This window comes from Vanellus vanellus (assembly GCF_965231255.1).
Source record: "Vanellus vanellus genome assembly, chromosome: 15".
Lineage (NCBI taxonomy): Eukaryota > Metazoa > Chordata > Aves > Charadriiformes > Charadriidae > Vanellus > Vanellus vanellus.
In genome coordinates this window covers 12907729-12926593 of record NC_138920.1, presented here as the reverse complement: position 1 = coordinate 12926593, position 18865 = coordinate 12907729, and the positions used below count along the sequence as shown (strand labels likewise).

The following is an 18865-nucleotide window of genomic DNA, read 5'->3' as shown; positions in this document are numbered from 1 at the left end:
GGTAACGGGGGTGCGCCCGGGCGGCAGAGGGCCCCCGCGAGCGCTGCCTGACGTCATGGCGCACCGCACGCTGATTGGTGGCGTCCCTGGCAGAGAGCGGGGCATGCCGGGATGCGCTCCCCCGGAAAGGAGCGGGGCATGCCGGGATACGCGCCCCTGGGGATGAGGCGGAGTGGGGCATGCCGGGATATGCCCCCCCGGTAGCGGCGGCCGCGGGGTAGGGACGTGTCGCCGCAGGGCCGGGGCCGAGCGCGAGCGGCCCGGCCCTGGCAGGGCTGGCAATGGCGCAGGCCCCGCCAATCCCAGGCCGCGACTCCCTGGTAGCCTACGAGCTGGACGTGGGCGGCGGCATGGCCTCTGTCAGCTTCCAGAGCGCCGCCATGGCTGGCGTCTTCACCTGCTTCCCCCGGGCGCTGCTGGTGCACCGAGCCGGTGGGCCAGCGGGACGGGCGCTCTACATCTTCCTGGTGGCTGGGCCAGCCCCAGCGCTGCAGGGTGGCATGGCCAGAGTGGTGCATCTTGCTGTCCCGCGGGATGAATCGGCGAGAAGCCTAGCCCGTATGTACGGGGCGTTCAGAGCCTTCAACCCCTCCTGGGCCGAGACCCGGCTCCTCCTGGTGGGTCCCAGCCTCCCCCAGCTGCCAGCGCTCGCCCAGGCCTTTCCTGCAGCAGAGGTGAAGCTCTCCGTCTTCCACCTCTGCAAGTGCCTGCAGCAGCAGATCCAGCGGCTGGCCTTGGAGGGCCGTGTTGAGCGCCTGATCCTGGCTGCCCTGAGCGACACCATGTGCACGGCCACCGAGGGCAGCCGCAGGAAGATGCATGGCCTCCTGAGGGACCTCGTGACACCAGACTTGCTGCCTCAGCTCCATATTAACTGGCTGCTTGATGATGAGATCTGGGCCATACACAGGGAGAGTACTTGGGGGGAGAGCACTAGCTATTTTAGGGACCTGGAGATGGTCACCCAGGGGTTAAGCCAGGTTTTCAGTGCTGGGCTCTCTCTGGAGAGCTGCATCACCTCCTTAGCCCAGCACTACCAAAAGTGTGTTTCTAAGAGCCTTCCTGATGCTGTGATGTGCTCTGCTCCCCACCACCATGCTGCTCAGGCAGCTCCCCAAAGCTTGCCTGCCTTGGGTCTGCCTCTCACCCCTCTGGTGTGCCAGGGTAAGCCATCTCAGAGCTCTCTCCAGTCCTACTTCACCACAGCAGCAGCTCAGCAACAGTGGCCAGTGGCGGGCTCTCTCACAGCAGCTAAGAGTCCTGTGATTCTTCTCCAGAGTCCACAAGCAGCTCCTTGGCTCCCTATGGATCTTCAGCATCAGCCAGAAACCCCCCAGGCTCTCCTCCTCCAGAGCAAGCCTGTGAGCCCTCAGTCCTCATTAGATCCTTCATCTCCTGCAGCTAAACTGGAGGCTACAGGAAACCCAGAGGGTGACAGTGATGAGGAGATTAACCAAAGGACTGAAGAACGCATCAAGCAGTCTTTGAAGGATATTTGCACAGAGCCAGCTGCCAGGCTGTGCTTAAGTGAGTTTGCAGTGGTTCAGAAGTCTGTGCAGCTGATAGGCACTGAGGAGGATGCCCTCAGCATTCAGGTCCTGGAGGATGCCCACAGTGTGGACCTTAAAGGCCTGAGCAGCTGCACTTGCCACTTCAACCAGGTCTTCCAGCTGCCCTGCCGGCACATCCTGGCTGTGCTGAATTCAGACAGGAAGACCTTGCAGCTGGAGATGCTCAGCAGACAGTGGCAGAAAGGAAGTGATGCCCATCAGGCTGGGAAAGACAGTGCTGATGGCCTCTTGGAGGTCCTGAAGAGTTCCTGGAATGAGTCTTTGGATAAATCCCTGGTGGTGTCATTCCTCACGGCAGAGATCAGCCGGCTTCTCACTCACTGCAGCAGGGAGGAGTTTGAGTGCAGGTACAGGACCCTCCGGGAGCTGGCTGACAGCTGGATTGGGCCTTATGTTGAGGTGAAGCTCTAGCACTGAGCGGGAGCTGAGCTGGCCACTTTGTGTGTGGGTTCTTGGGAGCAGTGGGGCAGCAGATGTGTAGGAGGCCTGTTCCTCACTCCACTGGTGTCCTGGCTTCCCCCTTTATGCCCCTAAGCCTGTCACTCCCTCAGGGCTCAGCACGGAAGGGGGCAGTGTGGGTCCTTTATCTGTAAAGTGAGCATTGCTTTTTGCATGGGGCAGCTCAGGAACTGGATTGGGAACTCCAGATTGTGCTAGAATGGGTAACCAGCTGCTGACCTGGCTAACAGGAGATGTGGCTGGGAGCTAACCGCGGGTGGTGTGGCGTGGGAGGTAATGGTATAATAATGTCACAAAATTATTTGATCCGCGGCCAGCGCCTGCAGGTCCTTCCAGCATCCAGCTGTGATGTGTTGTGCAACAAAGCCAATAAATCGGCCTTATATCGCTCAGGAGCTGTGTCTGTCTCTGTGCCAGCTGTGGTCGCCCCTGCCTGCTGGCAGGATGGGATGGCAGGGCTCACTCAGCCTGTGAGATCGGGCAGGGCTTTGGATGGTGCTGCTTCTTGGTGGTCTTGCCTCGTGGTGCCCTCCGGTTAGTGGAGCCAGCCTGCTTGTTAGGAGGCAGCAGCTCCGGAGGGTGGCAATCTCTGCTGCCAGCAGTGCAGCCAGTGATCTGGAGCAGAGGAGTTGTTTGTCTGGTTACGGCAGCTGCTCTCAATTACTCAGAAAAGGGGAACCCGCCCTCCCTCGTGTTCTGGGGGAGGCAGGAGGGATGCTGGGGGTCACAGCAGTGCAAACAAAGCTGCGGTGAGGTGGAGACCAAAGGCTTTAAACACATGGGGTGGGGGAGGAAAAAATACTGAGGCGAGCAAACAAGCCCCAGTCCTCAGGTGTTGCTGCTGGGTTGGGTGCGTGCCCCATCCCCCCTTGCTGGCGAGAGCAGCTCCAAGGCCCGTCATGTTGGGACGCTGCAGGCTGCATCCTGTCGGACGGGGTGGGGGAGGTGTTGGAGACCTCACTCATTGCTGTGGTTTAGTCATGAACACTCTGTTGGCACTTCCTTCGTTAACACTTTGATTTTGGCAGAGTTGCTCTATCACAGGAGTAGGACTACTGAGTGGTTGGGGATTTCCTCTTGATCAAGGGTTTTGTAACATTACCTGATACTATCGAATCTTTCTGACTAAATACAGTGTAGTGTTTCCTAAAACACCTTTCAGTAAACTTGGAGCTGCTTGTTTCACCCCTCAAACTGTGCTGCAGAAGAGGCCTGGAGGGCCCTTCCTGCTGGCTCCCTTCACCATCTCTCTTCCTGGCACCTATGGGCACCCCTCCGATTTTCAGAGGGCTCTTCCCTCTGCCTCTTGCTCTGCACAGTTCAGACCTGGCTTCCCTTCCCAACCTGGCACAGGGACTGCAGGAAAGCCAGCTGCCATCCCCACTAGCCAGAGGATGAAGGGTCTTGAGGAGGGCCTGGTGCTGGCTCCTGGAGCCAGAGAGCACTGGGCTTCCCTTCCTCAGTCAGCAAGATGGGATAGCTAGACCCTGTGCCAGGTCACCATGACCAGCTCCGTGGTCACAGGCACGTGCCTGAGCAATGGCTTCTGCCAACGCAGCTCCCTGGATGCTGCGGGTTTCCCTCCAGTGTCTGTCCCATCCCCCTCCCCACTGAGAGCACAGGAAATAACTCATCCCTGCTCTCAGGGTAAACATCTTTCCCAAGAGCGAAACTGCCTGTCCGGGACAAGCGCCTGGCTGTAATTTACCCTCCACGTGAGTGTCGTGCCATGCCCTCCTGTGCTCCACCCAGCCTGGCCCTTGCTCTGATCCACCCGGTCAATCCCAGCTTCGTTCCTGGGCCAAGGACAGGTCCCGAGCCCAGCAGGGTTGAGAGCCATGCTCGCAGGCTCACGGGCCTGCCTTTACTCCTCGCTGGAGGGGGAAGCGCTCCCACGAGTGGCTGCTGAAGCACAAGGGTGTCCCAGTCCCCCTGAGCCCTCCTTTGACAGAACTCTTCCTGTCTTACTGGAAGGCAACTCCCCTGAAGCCACATGAAATACCCTGCTGTGGAAGGAAAGTAAGTCCTCTTAGCTGGGGACTAAAAAACCCAAAGCCACAGCTTCCTCCCTGAGCCAGGCAGCACGCCGGCCCCCAGAGCTGCCCAGCGCTGGCCTTGCCCCATCGAGGACTGGCCTGGAGTTGGGCTTCTGTTGAAGCCTTGTGCCGTGGGGCACCAATCCCACCAGTGGGGCCAGCTCTCCTGGCTGCAGCTCTCCCAGCCAGCCCAGCTCCACCAGCACCCTGGCACGCAGGGCCTCCCACTGCGGGCAGTGCTGGTGGTTAGCACAGCCCTGACAGCAGTAGGTCAGGCAGCAATCCTTGCTCCCCCTGCATTGCTCTGTGTGCTGACACCCACCACAGCGTGCTCGCTTTCTGGCTGGAAGCGCTTTATTGCTCACTGACCTGTGCCACCCTCCTGCCCACACACCGGCCCTACTGCACCTGTCTGCATGGAGGAAAGTCCCTCTGATGCTCTGCCACGCTGCTCGAGCTCTCATATCAGCCCTTCAGTGGCACATGCTGCACATGTAGGCACCCCGGGGGTGAGGGCAGGGGGGGCAATGTGCCAGCAAGCCCCAGGAGGCAGAGTGGGCAGCTTGGGGCACAGATCCTGCCCAGGCAGCCCACTGGCTGTCACTGGTGGGGCTGTCGGCACAGGGGGCGGCCTGGGGCAGTGCCCTCAACACCTCACTCGTGTTTGCAGAAGCTCTTCAACGGCGGGGGCAGGTCCAGGCCGTCGATGGCCAGGCGGTGGACGATGTGTTTCTGGATGACCAGCCGGCAGAGGGTCTGCAGGGAGGGAACTGGAAAAGAACATAAAGAAGCAGCTGAGCTGGCTGCGTTGCCAGGGAGGCTAAGAACAGAGGGGTGTGGAGGAGTTGGGCCCCGAGCCTCCCCAGGGGCACCATGTTTTAGGACTGCGGTGGGTGAGCTAGCTCTGTGGCAGGAGCAGGCATCATCTTGCCCCAGGCTTGAGCTGGCTGCTCTGGCTGGGATGGGATCTCGAGGGCCCGGGGCAGTGAAGCTCTTCCTGTTACTGGGAGGAAGGTTGGGAGGACAGTTATGTACCCAAGCTGTGCGTTACCATGGCTGTTTTGCATTTGTTTTCCCTGGGAGCTGTGGAGTGGCTCCCCAGAGTCTCATGTGCCCATGATGCGCTCTCCTTTTATCCTGCTCCCTTGGTCTGCTTCCACCGGCGCCAGTACCAGGCTGCCAGGTGGGCGCCTGTGGGCCAGGGCTGTGCTGCCTGGGGAGGCAGCTCCCGCGATGCCTTTGAGACAACCATCTTCTGAGCCATTCCCATGGCTGCCCGCACAGGCTCTGCCCGGTTCTTGCTCCTGTGGCATGTGTCCCTATGGGATTCCTCTTTCCAGAGCCCTTGGAGGCTCAGCAGTGTGGTTGCAATTAGCTGCGGCCAGCACTCTCCCCAGATTTTAAGAGAGCTGACTCAAGCCTGTGGGCCTTGGTTCATCTGCTGCCTCCAAGAGCTAAACTGGAGGAGAGCACCCCAGGGTGTCGTGCTCGGCTGGAGCGGAGCTGCAGGTGGGACCCCATCACTTTGCCTGCATGTGGCTGAGTGCCTTTCTGGCTGGAGCCCCCTCTGGGGGCTCGTGCCGGCATCAGGCAGAGCAGGGCTCTGCCGAGAACAACCACACCGTGCCCAGCCGGCTCCTGACCTTGGGAGGTTTCAGATGGCTGGAGTGCTTATCTCTGCCTCGGCAGCGCAGGGTTTCGTCGTGCCGAGTGCTGGGTGATGGGCAGCAGATGCCCTTTGCCTTTCCTGTCCCCAGCCCCCCATGCCACATCGCGTGTCACCAGCAGCTCAGCTGCTCACTTCTGGTTTTCACTTCACCGGCCAGACCCCAGCCAGGAACAGAACCGAGACTGAGTTTTCAACCCTGCAGAAGTGTTGCAGAAACCAGAGCTACTGAAGATTTAGTGGAGGGGAGAAGCCAGATTGCACCTCCGGAGCGGTGCCTGTGCGAGCCATGGCGTTTGCAGGGGCCCACAGCCCATGGCCACAGCAGGAGGGGGCAACTTTCCCACAGGTACGTGCTGCCAGCGCGAGTTCCTCACAAGCAGTGGTGGACAGGCCCTCTGAGGCAGTTCTGTGGCCTCCTGCAGCGTGCTCCGGCCCTCAGCACGCTGCCAGGACAGGGGGTCCTGGGTGGCTGGGCACCTTTAACCTCCCTGTTTGGATAATCCAGCTCACAGCAGCTGGCAGGGAGAATCCTGGATTTCAGCCTTGAGACAGAAGCAGCTGAACTTTGTACCAGCGAGAGAAGCATCGGCTCCCAGTGGTTGGGGGCAGGCAGCACCCAGGCGCTAGCTCCTCTTCTGGCTCATCTCATCTAATTCTCAGCATCTGCTGATTTTTCCAGTATGGTGCTAATTAGCACTTATTAGCCTGACTCCCCACAGGACCCAGCAACCAGCACCGTCCTTCCCGGCTCCTCCCCAGCCAGTTGAGGGATGCTGGATATTGCCCAATCTCCGATGGCATCACGGGGTGTCTGCCCAGGGCACCCCGCAGCAGGGGCATGCGGCAGGCGTGCGGGGATGGCATGCATGCCAGGGCGAGCAGTGGGGCACAGCCGGATGTTTTGATGCCAAGGCAGGATGTTGCTTGGCTCCGGGCTGCCTCATGCCCGTGGGGCGAGGCTGGGCATGGCGAGGGCTCAGCAGCCCCTGAGATGCAGCTCTGTGAGCATTGTCGTTGGGGTCTGGTCAGGGGTGTCCATCTGGCTGGGGATGAGTGTGGTGCTGCGGGGCCACAGCTCCGCAGTCCCAGGTCCGGGGCAGCCCAGAACACCCACCCCCATCGCTCTGTTTGGGAAGGGCTCGGGGCATGTCCACCATGGCAGAGCTTTCAGGAGACACCACCTGTCAGTGGCAGTGTGGGGTCTCACCCACGCTGTGCAGGGGCCGGGGGCTCTCCTGTGCTCTCTGCCCCGTGGCATGCTCTGACATTCACACTGTTGGGGACTATGGGGTGACCCCACCAGAGCCCACCCCACCCCCCCAAGCTCCTGGCCTGTGCAGGATGTGCCCCACGGAGGGGGCAGGTACCTACAGCCATATTCCACCGGGATGACCCGGACGCTCTTGGTGGAGGCGAAGACGTCGACGACGGCGTAGAGTGGGCGGGTGGTGGGCAGACGCCTGGCGCTTGGCCCCATGTCCTCTCCATTGATGATGATGTGCATGTCAGCAGTGCCGTCGGGCTGCGGGACATACAGCACGCCGATCCGGCTGCGCCGGGCAGTCGCAGGCAGCACGTTCATCTTGTACAGGTCATCTAGGATGTGGCTGTAGCGCCCGGGCCTGCTGCGCCCCACCAGTGTGTCGCGGGGGATCCTCACCCGTTCGATCAGCAGGAAGGGCTCCCATGGGGAACCCTGCGCCCGCGGCCGCACCTCCTCCCCGTCCTCCGTGACACGGTTGTGGCTCCGGGTGATGGCAAACACCCAGGTGTCCCCCATGTTGACCAAGTCCGGCAGCGAGTACTCAGGCACCACCTCCAGGCTCTGGGGGTCGTGGGCTGTCAGCCCCACGCGCAGGTGGCCACACCAGCCCAGCTCCTTCTCCTCAATCTCCACCAGGAAGATCTGCCCGGGTGCCAGTGGCTCCTGGCTGAAGCAGAGTCCGTTGGCGAAGCTCTCCACCCGGGTGGCCCGCGTGCGTGAGGCGTCCAGGCGGACGTTGGTGCCGTGGACACAGTGGAAGCGTGCGGCAAGGCGGCACCGGGCAGCCATCGCTGACACCGCTATTTTTAACTGTCCCCCGTCACAGCTGCTGCCAGGCGGTGACAGCCCCTGTGGACGTGGCTCAGAGGGGTCCTAGTGCCGCGGGGGAGGGTGGGACGGGCCCCCGCGTCTGCTGGGCCACCACCGGGCCCCACCGGGCTCTCCGGGCCTGCAGGCGCTCCGCTCCATGCAGTGCCCAGTGACACCTAGCTGTGCCCAGTACTGACACCCAGTAACCGGTGGTACCTGGCCGTCCCTGCTGTGACTGGTGGCACCTGGAAGTGCCCATCGGTGCCCACCGGGACACCGCACCCCCGCCGCCGTGCCCGCAGGGGGTGAGGGTCGGGCACGGTGGGGGCTCCCGCACGGTGTCCCGGGACAGGGCACGGCGTGGCACCGGGAGCGGGGACACCCCGCTTGCGGCTCCCCCCCCTCCGGGGGGGGGAGGGAGGGAGGGATGTCCCGTCCCGCGGAACGGGACCGGAGCCGCTCCCACGTGCGCGCCTGGGACCGGGGCAAGCACCGGCCGTCCCCGGGGCGCTGATTGGCCCCGGCGAGGCCCCGCCCCGCTCACGTGAGCACCGGAGGTCATATGGGCGGGTGTCATGTGCCCGCGGGGATCGCCGCCTGCGAGAGCCGCGCTGGGAGCGGCCGAGGTCAGCGGGACGGGACGGGACGGGACGGGGCCGGGCGGGGGGGGGGGCGGCGGCGGCGGCACCGAGCTGGGATCGGGGGGGCTGGGGCCGCCGGAAGCACCGACCGGGACCGACTGCTCCGGGGTCGGCGTTGGGGGATCGGGGCGGGCTGAGGGTAGCCGGTGCCGGACTCGGGGCAGCCGTGGGGCGTTGCTGGGGCCGGGGCCGTTCCCGGCGAGCAGCGCCCCGACCTTCTCCCCTCCGCCCCCCCCGCAGATGGGGCCGGTGCTGCTGTGCGCGCTGCTGCTGCTGGGGCTGAGCCGGGCCGCCCCCCCGGGCCACGAGGTGACCTTCCTGCCGGGACTGGCCAAGCAGCCCTCCTTCCGGCACTTCTCGGGCTACCTCTGTGCCGGGCCGGGCAAGCACCTGCACTACTGGTACGTGGGGCTGTGCTGGTACCGGGGCTGGTGCCGGGCTGCGCCCTGAGCAGCCGGGGCGGGGGCCTGGCCAGGCACTGACAACTGTGCATCTGCAGGTTTGTGGAGGCCCAGAGCAACCCCCAGAGCAGCCCCCTGGTGCTGTGGCTGAATGGCGGCCCCGGCTGCAGCTCCATGGAGGGATTCCTGAAGGAGCACGGCCCCTTCCAGGTTAGTACTCGTGGCTGTCCCGTGGCTCAGGGCTGCCAGGGCCTGGCAGGCTGCATGGCACATGCCATCCTGCTGGGGCCAGCCTGCTTGTGCCCATTGGTCACTGCCTTGTGTTTCCCCAGATCCAGCCTGACGGAGCCACGCTGAAGTATAACGACTATGCCTGGAACAAGGTATGGGTGCAGGCAGTGCAGCTCTCCACAGCTGTGAGGAGAGGGTGGCCCTGAGCCAGTTCCTCCTGCCCTCTCCATGGAGCCGAGCCTCCTACAGAACCCCCCTGCCCAACACACCTTCCTCTCAAGTGTGCTGTCAAGCCGGGCAGGAATGTGGCCCCACCAGCACAGCCCTGGGGTGGGCCAGGTAGCCATGGGTGCCGCCACCAACAAGGCCGGCAGCCCTCTGCCTCTCTGAGCTAGGAGTGGGGTTATCCCCTGATGTCCATCTCCTCTGCTGTCCCTGCAGATTGCCAATGTGCTCTACCTGGAGTCCCCTGCTGGTGTCGGCTTCTCATACTCTGAGGACAAGAAGTATGTCACGAATGACACCGAGGCAAGTGACCCAGGCTGCTGGGAGGGACCTGCCTCCTGCCTGGCCCAGCCTGGGTGCTGGGGGTCCTGCCTTGCTGCCTGACCCCCGTCTCCTCCTGCCTCCAGGTTGCTCACAACAACTACCTGGCACTGAAGGATTTCCTCCGGCTCTTCCCCGAGTACTCCAAGAATGATCTCTTCCTCACAGGGGAGAGCTACGGGGGTGTCTACATCCCCACTCTGGCAGAGTGGGTGATGCAGGACCCCAGCCTCAACCTGAAGGTGACTGGCTGGGCTCTGCCACCAGCCTTGGGCTGAGCTGTGGAGCAAAGGGCTTGGCATGGCCTCACTGGGGCTCTCGAGTGGATACCGGGGTGGGGACCAGCTGTGCAGCCGGCGTGCAGGGCCGCCCTCCAGAGCATAGGGCGAGTCTGGCCCCGTGGCCTTTCATCTTCTCCTGGGGTGCTGGCAGCAGCTGCTGGCAGACGTGTCCATCCCTGCCGTGTGGGACCAGGGGAGCGTTCTCAAGCACCCCCGACCCTTCCTGTTCCTTCTGTGGAGTAAACAGTGCCGCATCTGCTTCCTGCCTGCCGCTGCTGCTGCTGCGGCTGCCCTGCGGGGAGCTGGAACACAACAGAGTTGTTTTCTTCTTGCCTTGCAGGGAATCGCTGTGGGAAATGGCCTCTCCTCCTATGAGATCAATGACAACTCCCTGGTTTACTTTGCCTATTACCACGGCCTGCTGGGGACTGAGTAAGAGGAGGGGGAGTGCTGCTGCTAAATCCCTGTGTGAGCAGGACGGGGATACAGCATGGCATGGGGCTGCCTTGTCCTGGGCAGCTCCTTTGGGCACATTTGTTTGTGTGGTGCACAGGGCACCAGGCTGAGCTGGGCACCATGCAGCCGCTGGGTAGGGAGCCCACAGTGCGGCTGGAGCCATGGCCGCTGGCTTTGTGTTGGTGTTGCCATCTGGGCAGTGCGGTCCAAGTCCCCTGCTCTCTGCCCACAGGCTGTGGAGGGATTTGCAGGCCTTCTGCTGCTCCCAGGGGAAGTGCAACTTCCATGACAACTCCAACCTGAACTGCACACTCAAGGTGAGAGGAGCCAGAGCCATTGAGCACCTGCCCAGCCCCAGTGTCTGTGAGCAGCACCCACCCACCTGGCTCTGGATGGGCCCACAGTCCCTCAAGCATCCCGAGTCCCAAACCCTTCTTGCGGCTCATTGCAGATGGAGGAGATGATTCAGATTGTAGAGGAGTCCGGCCTCAACATCTACAACCTTTATGCCCCATGTGATGGGGGTGTCCCTGGAAGCATGAGGTGAGAGTGGCCTCAGGGCAGACAGGTTTCCAGGCGCTGTCTCACTTTGGTTTGCAGTGTGTGTGGTCCCTGCTGGCAGAGGGATGTGGTGAGCTGTGCAGGGGCTTTGGGACAGGTTGACTGTGTCTGGCTGCTGTCAAGGACTCCCCCAAGGAGGACCCTGAGCCCTCGTTCCTCCAGACCTTTCAGCCTGTCCCCGTGCTCTTTCCGGCTGCAGGTACGAGGGTGACTATCTCATCACACATGACCTGGGCAACTCCTTCATCCGGATGCCGATGAAGTTCTCCTGGCGGCAGGTGAGTCCAGGTGCCATGCCACCAGGCTGCAAGCATCCTCTGCCTGGCCATCGGTGCTGTCCATGGGCAAGAAGTGGCAGAGAGTGGCTGCTCCCATGGGGTGGCACCAGGTGCTGCTGTGGCAGAGACTCTCCCAACTCTCTCCCAGAACCTGTTCCGGATGCCAGTAGCCCGGAATAAGGTCCGGATGGACCCTCCCTGCACGAATTCCACAGCCCTCAGCACATATCTAAACTCCCCGGAGGTGAAGAAGGCTATTCACATCTCCCCTGATGCCCCAGAGTGGCAGGTGTGCAGGTGAGCAAGCTCCAGGTGAGGAGGGACTGCTGCAAGTGTGAGCAGCCGTGTGATGCGAACGCTTCCTCTGCAGCTTTGAGGTGAACCGCAGCTACAAGCGCCTGTACATGCAGATGAACGACCAGTACCTGAAGCTGCTCGGAGCCACGGTGCGTGCAGAGGAGCCCACTGGGCCCTGGGACCGGCTCTGCCAAACCAGCCTCCTGCCTGGCTGGGGCTGCTGACCTGCAAAACGCTCACCTTCCTTCTGTTCTGCAGAAATACCGGATCCTGGTGTACAATGGGGACGTTGACATGGCCTGCAACTTCCTTGGGGACGAGTGGTTTGTGGACTCCCTGTGCCAGAAGGTAAATGGGCAGGGCAGGGCCTGAGCCAGGCTGGTCATCAGCTTCAGATTGTCCAGTCAGTTGCACAACAGGGCTGGCTGCCTGCCTCGGGTACCCGGGGCACTGAAGGTGCTTGTGCTGGTCTCAGGTGCAGGTGGCTCGTCGGCCCTGGCTCTACACTGATCGGGGTGAGAACCAGATCGGAGGCTTCGTGAAGGAATTCACCAACATCGCCTTCCTCACTGTCAAGGTAGGGCTGAGGGGCTTCAGGGAGATGGGGACAGGGCTGCTGGCTGTGGCGCAGGCGGGTGTGCCAGACACCAGTGCTGTGGTTGGAATGGGGCAATACTGGCTGGGCTGAAGGCAGTGTGGGGCTGGAGGCATTCACAAGGCAGTGTCAGCCCCATGGTTGGCACTGACCTGCTGCTGCCTGTTTCCTGCAGGGAGCCGGCCATATGGTGCCCACGGACCGGCCGCTCGCTGCCTTCACCATGTTCAGCCGCTTCATTAAGAACGAGCCTTACTAGGAGCTGGGGAGGCAGTGCCTGGTGCCCCGGCTGCCCTCACCACCTGGCACCTCCTGCACAGCCCGTCCTCGCTGCTGCTCAGCTGCGCCTGGGCTCCCTGTGCCATGAAACAGGTCACTCCTGCAGCTGGTGGGGCTCCCTGCTCCAGCCCAGGAGCTCTGCCAAGCCCTGCACAACTGTGCCCGGCTGGACAGGGTGGAGGATGGGGCTGCCTGTGGGTGGGTGGGGGTGAGGAGTCCCGGGGCTCTGTCCTTGCGGGGTGAGGAGTCGTACCCCTGCTGCAGCTGCCTCCTCACTTGTGGCTTCCTGTCTTGCCTTCCCCCTGTCTGGGGAGGCAGCTACTTCCCTCCAGGGAAGGCAGCAGTCCCCACCACTTCCCCTCTGCCCCACAGCCCCTGCACGCAAACAGCCCTGGGCAGGCTCCAAGGGAGCTGCCCCCTGCTAGAAAAGCACAGTTCACGTAGTGGCTGCGGGCAGCTGGGCACTGCTCCTGCAGGGACTTTCTGCTCCTCTCCAAACTGTTCCCACATCTGATCCTGGTGAAGGAGGCTTACCATGAAGACAATCCCACCACCTGCTCACTGCCTGGGGCATGCAGTGCTCCTGGGAACTCGCAATAAACTCTCCGAACAAGGTGGTTCTGCTCCTCATTGCCCAGCTCCTCGCACCACTCTGCCACCCCCTGCTTTGCTTTCCTCTGCTCTTTGAGGAATAACACTATGGGCTGAGGATCCAGCAGACATGAGTGCCGACATGCTGTGCTGGGGAGCCAGGACCTACAGGGGTCTGTGCCCCCCCCTCTCTGCAGGGGGTCACTGAGGCCTGGAAACAAGCCACCCACGAGAGCAGGGGAAGTACAGTTGCTTTGAGGCCCTCTGCCACTGTTCTGAGCTGCGTCTGCCTCCCAAGTACCTGAGCCGGGAGAGCAGCGGTGTCTGCCTCCTTCCCCATCTCTCCCCATGTGTTGGCAGCCATGCGGTCCGGCGTGGGCATATCCTCCAAGCAATAAGGCCGTGTGGGTTGGAGTCGAGTGGTTTATTAGTGTAATGAGAAGGGGTGCAGCAGGGGTTCCCAGAGCAGCTGTCTCCGCCTTGCTGCTACCCCTCCAGGGCATGGATGCCCTGCAGGACATGCCAGTGGTACCAGGGAAGCTGCTTCCTACCTAGAGTATACGGGTCCAGCCCGGGATCTGCCCTCAGTCCGGGGTGAAGGAGTGAGTGGGGAGAAGAGCTAGAGCTGGTGGGGTTCCATGCTGGGCTCTGCAGGCCATGAGCTGGGGTAGGTGTGGGCAGTAGGGGCTGGGCGGTATTTCTCAATCACCTCCCGCAGCCCCTTGGAGAAATGGAGATCAGCTCCCACTGTGAGGAATCCCTGCAAAGGAGAAGAGGGTTAGCACAAGGCTGGATGTTACTGTATCCTGTCCCAGCATGAAGGACATGGTCCTTAAGCCAGCTGGGGGGGCCGGGCTGCCCCCATCCTGCCACGTACCGCATGGTTGGTGACCACCTCCTTGGTGAAGTCCATGCCTTCTGGCAGTGGGATCTGCACCCCCTTTTTAGTCCTCTCTGCAGGGAGGGAGAGATGCAGTGAAGCCGAGTCCCACTGTGGCCCTGCCCCAAGCCTGGCTGTGTGGGGGCAGCAGTGGTGCCTACCATTAATGATGGGCATGATTGTCAGCTGCAGCAGGGTCTTCAGTGGGGCCTGCAGTGAGAACAGCTGGGGAGAGAGGAGCGTGGGTGAGCACACCAGCAGCGGACCTGGCTGCCTGGGCAGGGCGTGCCTGCACTTAGCCCTGGGTGGGCTAGAAGGGGTGTCCTGTGATGCACAGCCCCTCCCCAAGCCTGTCCTGTGCTGTGGCTAGCAAGGGAGGCCAAACCCCTGGGCTGGCACAGGGTCTGCTCACCGCTAACGATTCCAGCGCAGACTGCTTGGAGTAGATGCGAAACCTGCAGAGGAGAAAGCAGCCATGAGCAAGACGCGGAGGGGACCTTCCCCACAGCCTCTGTGGGACCCCATCATGGGCCATACCGTCGCAGGTCCAGCTGCACACGCAGTGCCTTCCCTTGTAGAAACACCTTGGCACTCAGCTTTGTTTCCTAAGGAGAGAGAAAGCTGAATCACAGCCCTGCTGTGCCCACTGCAGGCAGGCAGCTGGCCAGGCTGGCTGCTCCTCTTGCTCCACAGGCCCAGCTGTCCCTCTGCTTTGGGAGAGCAGAGCCTTCCCATGTGGGGTGGGAAACGCTCTTCCCCCGTGTGCTGGGGTGGCTGCACAGGGAGTCCCACCATACGCACCCCTCCCAGCCAGCCCCCGACTCACCATGGCCATGCTGGAGAGCTGGACGGCGGGGCGGCCTGGGGGCACCAGTGAGATGTTGAGGAAGGCAGAGACGGAGACAGAAGTGCCCGAGGGTTTGATGATGCAGCGGGGGGGAGCTGACACCTGCAGCACCAGTCGCAGGGGAGCATCCACAGTGGGGCTCTGAGGAGGGCAGGTGAGCCAGAGGCACAGAGCTGAGCAGGGCTGTACTTTGCCCCAGGGGCTCCCCTGTCCCTCCCGCCTCAGCTGGGTTCTCCTCTCACCAGCATAAAGATGGTCCCAAAGAAGGTAGCTCTTAGCAAAACCTCCAGGTCCTTGGGCACCTGCAGGGATGACAAACCATCAGCAGGTAAGCAAGCAGTTGCTGTTGATCCCAGCAGAGCTGCTCCCTGGATGGCACCTCCTCTGCTCAGCAGGCAGAGCCCAGCTCTCCTCCTGCCTGGCAGCAGGCCCCTTCCCACAGAATGCTGCCTGTGCACAGCTGGGTGACCTGGCACTGCTTACCTTCTCCCCCTCGAGCTCTATGGCCAGCACACCTGCCTGGAAGTATGCATGCATGGCTGAGTCAAAGAAGTACTCAGAGAAGGCGACGTAGACCATGCGCTCGGTCTCCTTGATCACCGGCTCCACCGCGTGGTTCTCCAGCTCCTGGTTCTCTCTTGCACGGTGGAAGAACATGCCCTGGGCCGAGAACAGGAGATGTTTCTGCAGCCGTAGCACAGCCAACCGTGCTCACTCCATTGTGCCCAGCGTGCAGGCTGGCACAGCTGCTCCCATGGGGACTGGTAGGGTTGGCAGGGTAGGACCCGGTGTTCACCTTGAAGTCTAGATCAAGGGTGTCTGTGGAGACTACTGGATCCCGCAGGAGGGAGTAGTCAATCCCAATGTGCTCATCCACATAGTTCCTCACTGCCAGGGAAGATGTGCTGTCGTGACCAAGCCTGTGGGCCACCTGGCAGCCCAATGGCCAGCTCTGCCCTCCCCACCATGAGCGGGGTCCAGTCCCTTCCCTAAGGAAGGACTCACCTGGCACTGTGTCCAGCACAGAGTTTAGCAGCACCAGGCTGGCATGCTCCAGGGATGGGCAGATCTGAAAGGCAAGGGGCTGGGCTAAGACGGGAATTGCTCCAGGTGTGTATGAGGACCTGGATCCTCCTTCCCGCTGTGGGGCAAGGCCAGGCTCCCTGGGGTTCCATCACCTGTCACCACTCAGCCATACCTGCTGGCTGAGGAGGAAGCGCATCCCGGTGACAATGAAGGTGCTCAGGAACTCGTAGACCTTTCTGCAGGACACAACAGCAGCTCTGCGGCTCCCTGCCTTCCCCTGCAGCTCCAGCCCTGCCCCTCCATCCCCATGTGAGAAAATAGCCTGGGCTGGGGAAGTCCCGAGGGTGCAGAAAGGGGGTCCAGGGACCCTGGTGCAGGAGGAGCTGGCCCAGCAGAGCGACAGGGCTGCTGCTGTGGGGTTGAGTGTACCTGAGTGTGCCAGAGAAGCCTGCATGCATTTTGGCAATGGAGGCATTGCAGGTCATGTTAGAGATCTTCAGGCGCCCAGCCTCATCCTTGGCCAGCTGCAGCATTGTGTGGATATAGACACCATCCGCAGAAGCATTGATGGACCCAATGTCATAGCTGGAAGCAAGGAGAGCAGATGAGAGGATCACACAGCTCCTACCAGCTGCAGGGCAGGACAGCAAGGCACCCAGCAGGCACGGCCAAGCCGCGGCCCAGCCATAGAGTAGGCTGGTGCCCACAGGAGCAGGAGGTAGCTCACAAGAACCAGTAGAGCAGCTGTCTCCGGAAGCGCAGGCTGATGGAAGCGTTGTTGATGTTGAAGACGAGGTGCTGCTGAGGCTGGAAGTACAGGTCAGAAAATGCCAACTGCAGGTCCATCACCTTGACCCTGCAGGGGAGAGGACAGAGATGGTGGGACAGACAGATGGACACGGGGAGCTGCATGCATGGGGAGCGGGCAGCACTCACTGGCTGATATTGTAGTGGAACTGCCCCTCCTTCCCATGCAGGTCCGACATTGTCATGTTCTGCAGCTCCTGCTCCACAAAGCGCAGCCCCTCCTGCTTCACTGCAAAGCAAAGTGAGCCTGGGCTGGCCACAGCCAGGCTGCGCTGCCCTCCTGGCAGCATCACCCCCAACCAGTCCCCCAGCGCCTCTCCATTCAGCCCACGCATGGGCAGTGCAGGCAGGGGTCCCAGTCAACAGCCTTACCCGGGTGCAGACCCCAGAAGCAGCATCCCAACCTGCCTCTTACCCAGGCCCTGGGAGCAGGGTCCTGGCTGGTCCCTTACCCAGGTCCAGCCCCTTGGAGGTAATCCGGATCTTGCAGGCAGGTGGGCTGTGTGAGGCCATGACCAGCCAGGGCAGGAGGAGGAGGAGGCGGCAGCTGCTGGCAGCCATCTCACACCTGGAAGCAGAGAGCAGGGTCAGCATGGACTGACCCAGAGAGGCACACAGGGGACACCTGGCCACCCTGTGAGGGAGGCAGCTGATGCCCAACCTGCTCACAGCCTCAGGGCAGGGGCTGGCCCTGAGGAACACCCCATGGCTCTGCTGCTCCCCACACCCCAAAACCCCCCAGTGATGCTCAGGTCCTCAACACCTGAACCCCCATGGACCAGCAGCCCACAAGTGGCACAGCCCCCACCCTAGTGTGCCACACACAACCCCCCAGCACAGACCCTGCAGGGTCTGACGTCCCCTGGGAACACTCGCTCCAGTCAGCTCCTGCCAGCCCCAGCAGCGTCCTACCCTGCCCTGAACACACCCAGCTCCTAAAACTGCATGGTGAAGTGCGAGCCCAGCATGTGCTGCTGCAGTGGGGAACCCAGCACCCCACAGAGAAGGGAGCCCTCTCCTGCAGGGCTGACCCACAGCCCTCCCAGCCCTGTGGGGCAGCCCTGGCTGCCCCCTGCCGTGGAGATGTGCTGGCTGCCCACAAGCCCCACATACTCTGGGTGCTGGGCTGAGACAGGACCTGGAGCCTGCCCATGCAGCAGCAACAGGCAGAGGTCCCTGCAAGACTGTGGGGATGGTCCACAGCTCCCCCCACAGCATTTTCTCCCCATTCTCTGCAAGGGACAGGACGGGGAATCCTCCCGCCCTGGGTCCAGAGCCGCCATCCTTCCCCGAGGCTGTGCACGGACCAGGAGTTTGCCTACACAATGCCGGCTCAGTTCAGGTACTTACAGTGAGGCTTGTCCTCGGCTCCCCTGGTGTGGGGAAGCTGAATCACGTGAAAAGAGGGAGGGAGAACACCAGTAGTTCCAGGAGTTTCTTTTGAGCTGGCTGAGGTTCCCCTGCCTTTATATATCCCACCAGCTGCCACTCCTTGCAAGCCCACAGCTGGGAGGAGACAGCGGGACGGGGAGGATGCAGGTCTCCGGCACGCTGAGCCCCGGCTGCCTGCCAGCACAGGCAGAAAGACAGCGGGTTGCTCAGACACCCGGACTCCAGGCTGAGCACGCAGCCTTCCTCCCCCACCACAAACACAGCTCCCCACATGTCCCACACATGCAGCCATGCACCACATCCCTGGGCCTCCCTGGCATCCCAGCAGTGCTCATTCCAGCGAGGGACAAGCATGCAAACGGGATCCGAGGGGTCTGTCATGTCGGGGCAGCCCCCCCGCAGTCTGTGTAATGAAGCCTCTGCTGGTGCCAAGCTCCCCCAGCTGCCCTCTGCCAGCTCCAGCTCTGCCTGGCCAGGTCTGTGCCAGGGCTGGAGCCCAATGCAGGCCCTGTCGTCCCAGGCACCAATGGAGGCTGGTTTGTGCCCCCATCTGAGGTGAGTCCCAAGCAGAGAAGATGCCGAGGCTGCCGGATCCTCAGTGCTGCTCCGACAGCTGCTGCTCAGGCCCCTGGCATGAACTGGGCCCCTCAGGGTCTGGAGGACGTGCCTCTGTGCCTGGAGTTTCCCAGCTTGCTGCCGGCAGCTTGGCAGGCACCAGGACTCATGGAACCATGAGGGGCACTGCCAAAGTGGCCACAGCAGTGCCCACACTGTCATCCTGCTTCATCCCACCCCTGCAAACACTCATCACGGAGAGGACAGGTAGGTCCTCAGGCCGGGTTCTTCCTCCCCAGGGCTCTGCCTGAGTGAGCTGCAGGGGCGCAGCCAAGGGGCTGCCCCTGCCATAACCACCCCCTTCAGCCTCTTGAGCCTCCTCACTCCAAGGA

General features: G+C 62.2%; 3 protein-coding genes across 7 annotated transcripts; 1 reads left to right on the top strand and 2 right to left on the bottom strand.

Annotated features, from left to right (window-relative positions):
* Positions 1-274: 274 nt before the first annotated feature.
* On the top strand, positions 275-12983 carry CTSA (cathepsin A; the record flags this gene model as incomplete). Of its 5 annotated transcripts, none has more annotated exons than XM_082491173.1 (15): positions 5874-6081; positions 8691-8851; positions 8950-9061; positions 9184-9234; positions 9524-9610; positions 9715-9870; positions 10250-10341; positions 10598-10682; positions 10817-10908; positions 11126-11204; positions 11353-11501; positions 11575-11650; positions 11760-11849; positions 11977-12078; positions 12272-12983. In XM_082491173.1, 15 exons carry the CDS (start codon positions 6022-6024, stop codon positions 12353-12355), a joined length of 1476 nt encoding a protein of 491 aa, XP_082347299.1. In that variant the 3' UTR covers positions 12356-12983. The 5 variants fall into 5 exon arrangements, with proteins under 5 accessions (XP_082347296.1, XP_082347297.1, XP_082347298.1 ...); XM_082491174.1 differs by lacking the exon at positions 5874-6081 and adding an exon at positions 8385-8435; XM_082491170.1 differs by lacking the exons at positions 5874-6081; positions 8691-8851 and adding an exon at positions 275-1918.
* NEURL2 (neuralized E3 ubiquitin protein ligase 2) lies at positions 4415-7843 on the bottom strand. Its single transcript, XM_082491178.1, has 2 exons — positions 7107-7843; positions 4415-4836 (listed from the first exon to the last, which is right to left on the bottom strand). The coding sequence occupies exons 1-2, from the start codon at positions 7786-7788 to the stop codon at positions 4721-4723; spliced, it is 798 nt and encodes a 265-aa protein (XP_082347304.1). The 5' UTR covers positions 7789-7843; the 3' UTR covers positions 4415-4720.
* Positions 12984-13416: 433 nt separating the features above from the next.
* Positions 13417-17941, bottom strand: PLTP (phospholipid transfer protein). The gene is made up of 16 exons (XM_082490916.1): positions 17877-17941; positions 16979-17094; positions 16656-16755; positions 16447-16575; positions 16149-16304; positions 15892-15955; positions 15699-15762; positions 15490-15581; positions 15177-15353; positions 14936-14995; positions 14673-14834; positions 14384-14451; positions 14259-14301; positions 14008-14071; positions 13844-13920; positions 13417-13726 (listed from the first exon to the last, which is right to left on the bottom strand). Exons 2-16 carry the CDS (start codon positions 17085-17087, stop codon positions 13586-13588), a joined length of 1506 nt encoding a protein of 501 aa, XP_082347042.1. The 5' UTR covers positions 17088-17094; positions 17877-17941; the 3' UTR covers positions 13417-13585.
* Between the last annotated feature and the right edge of the window lie 924 nt (positions 17942-18865).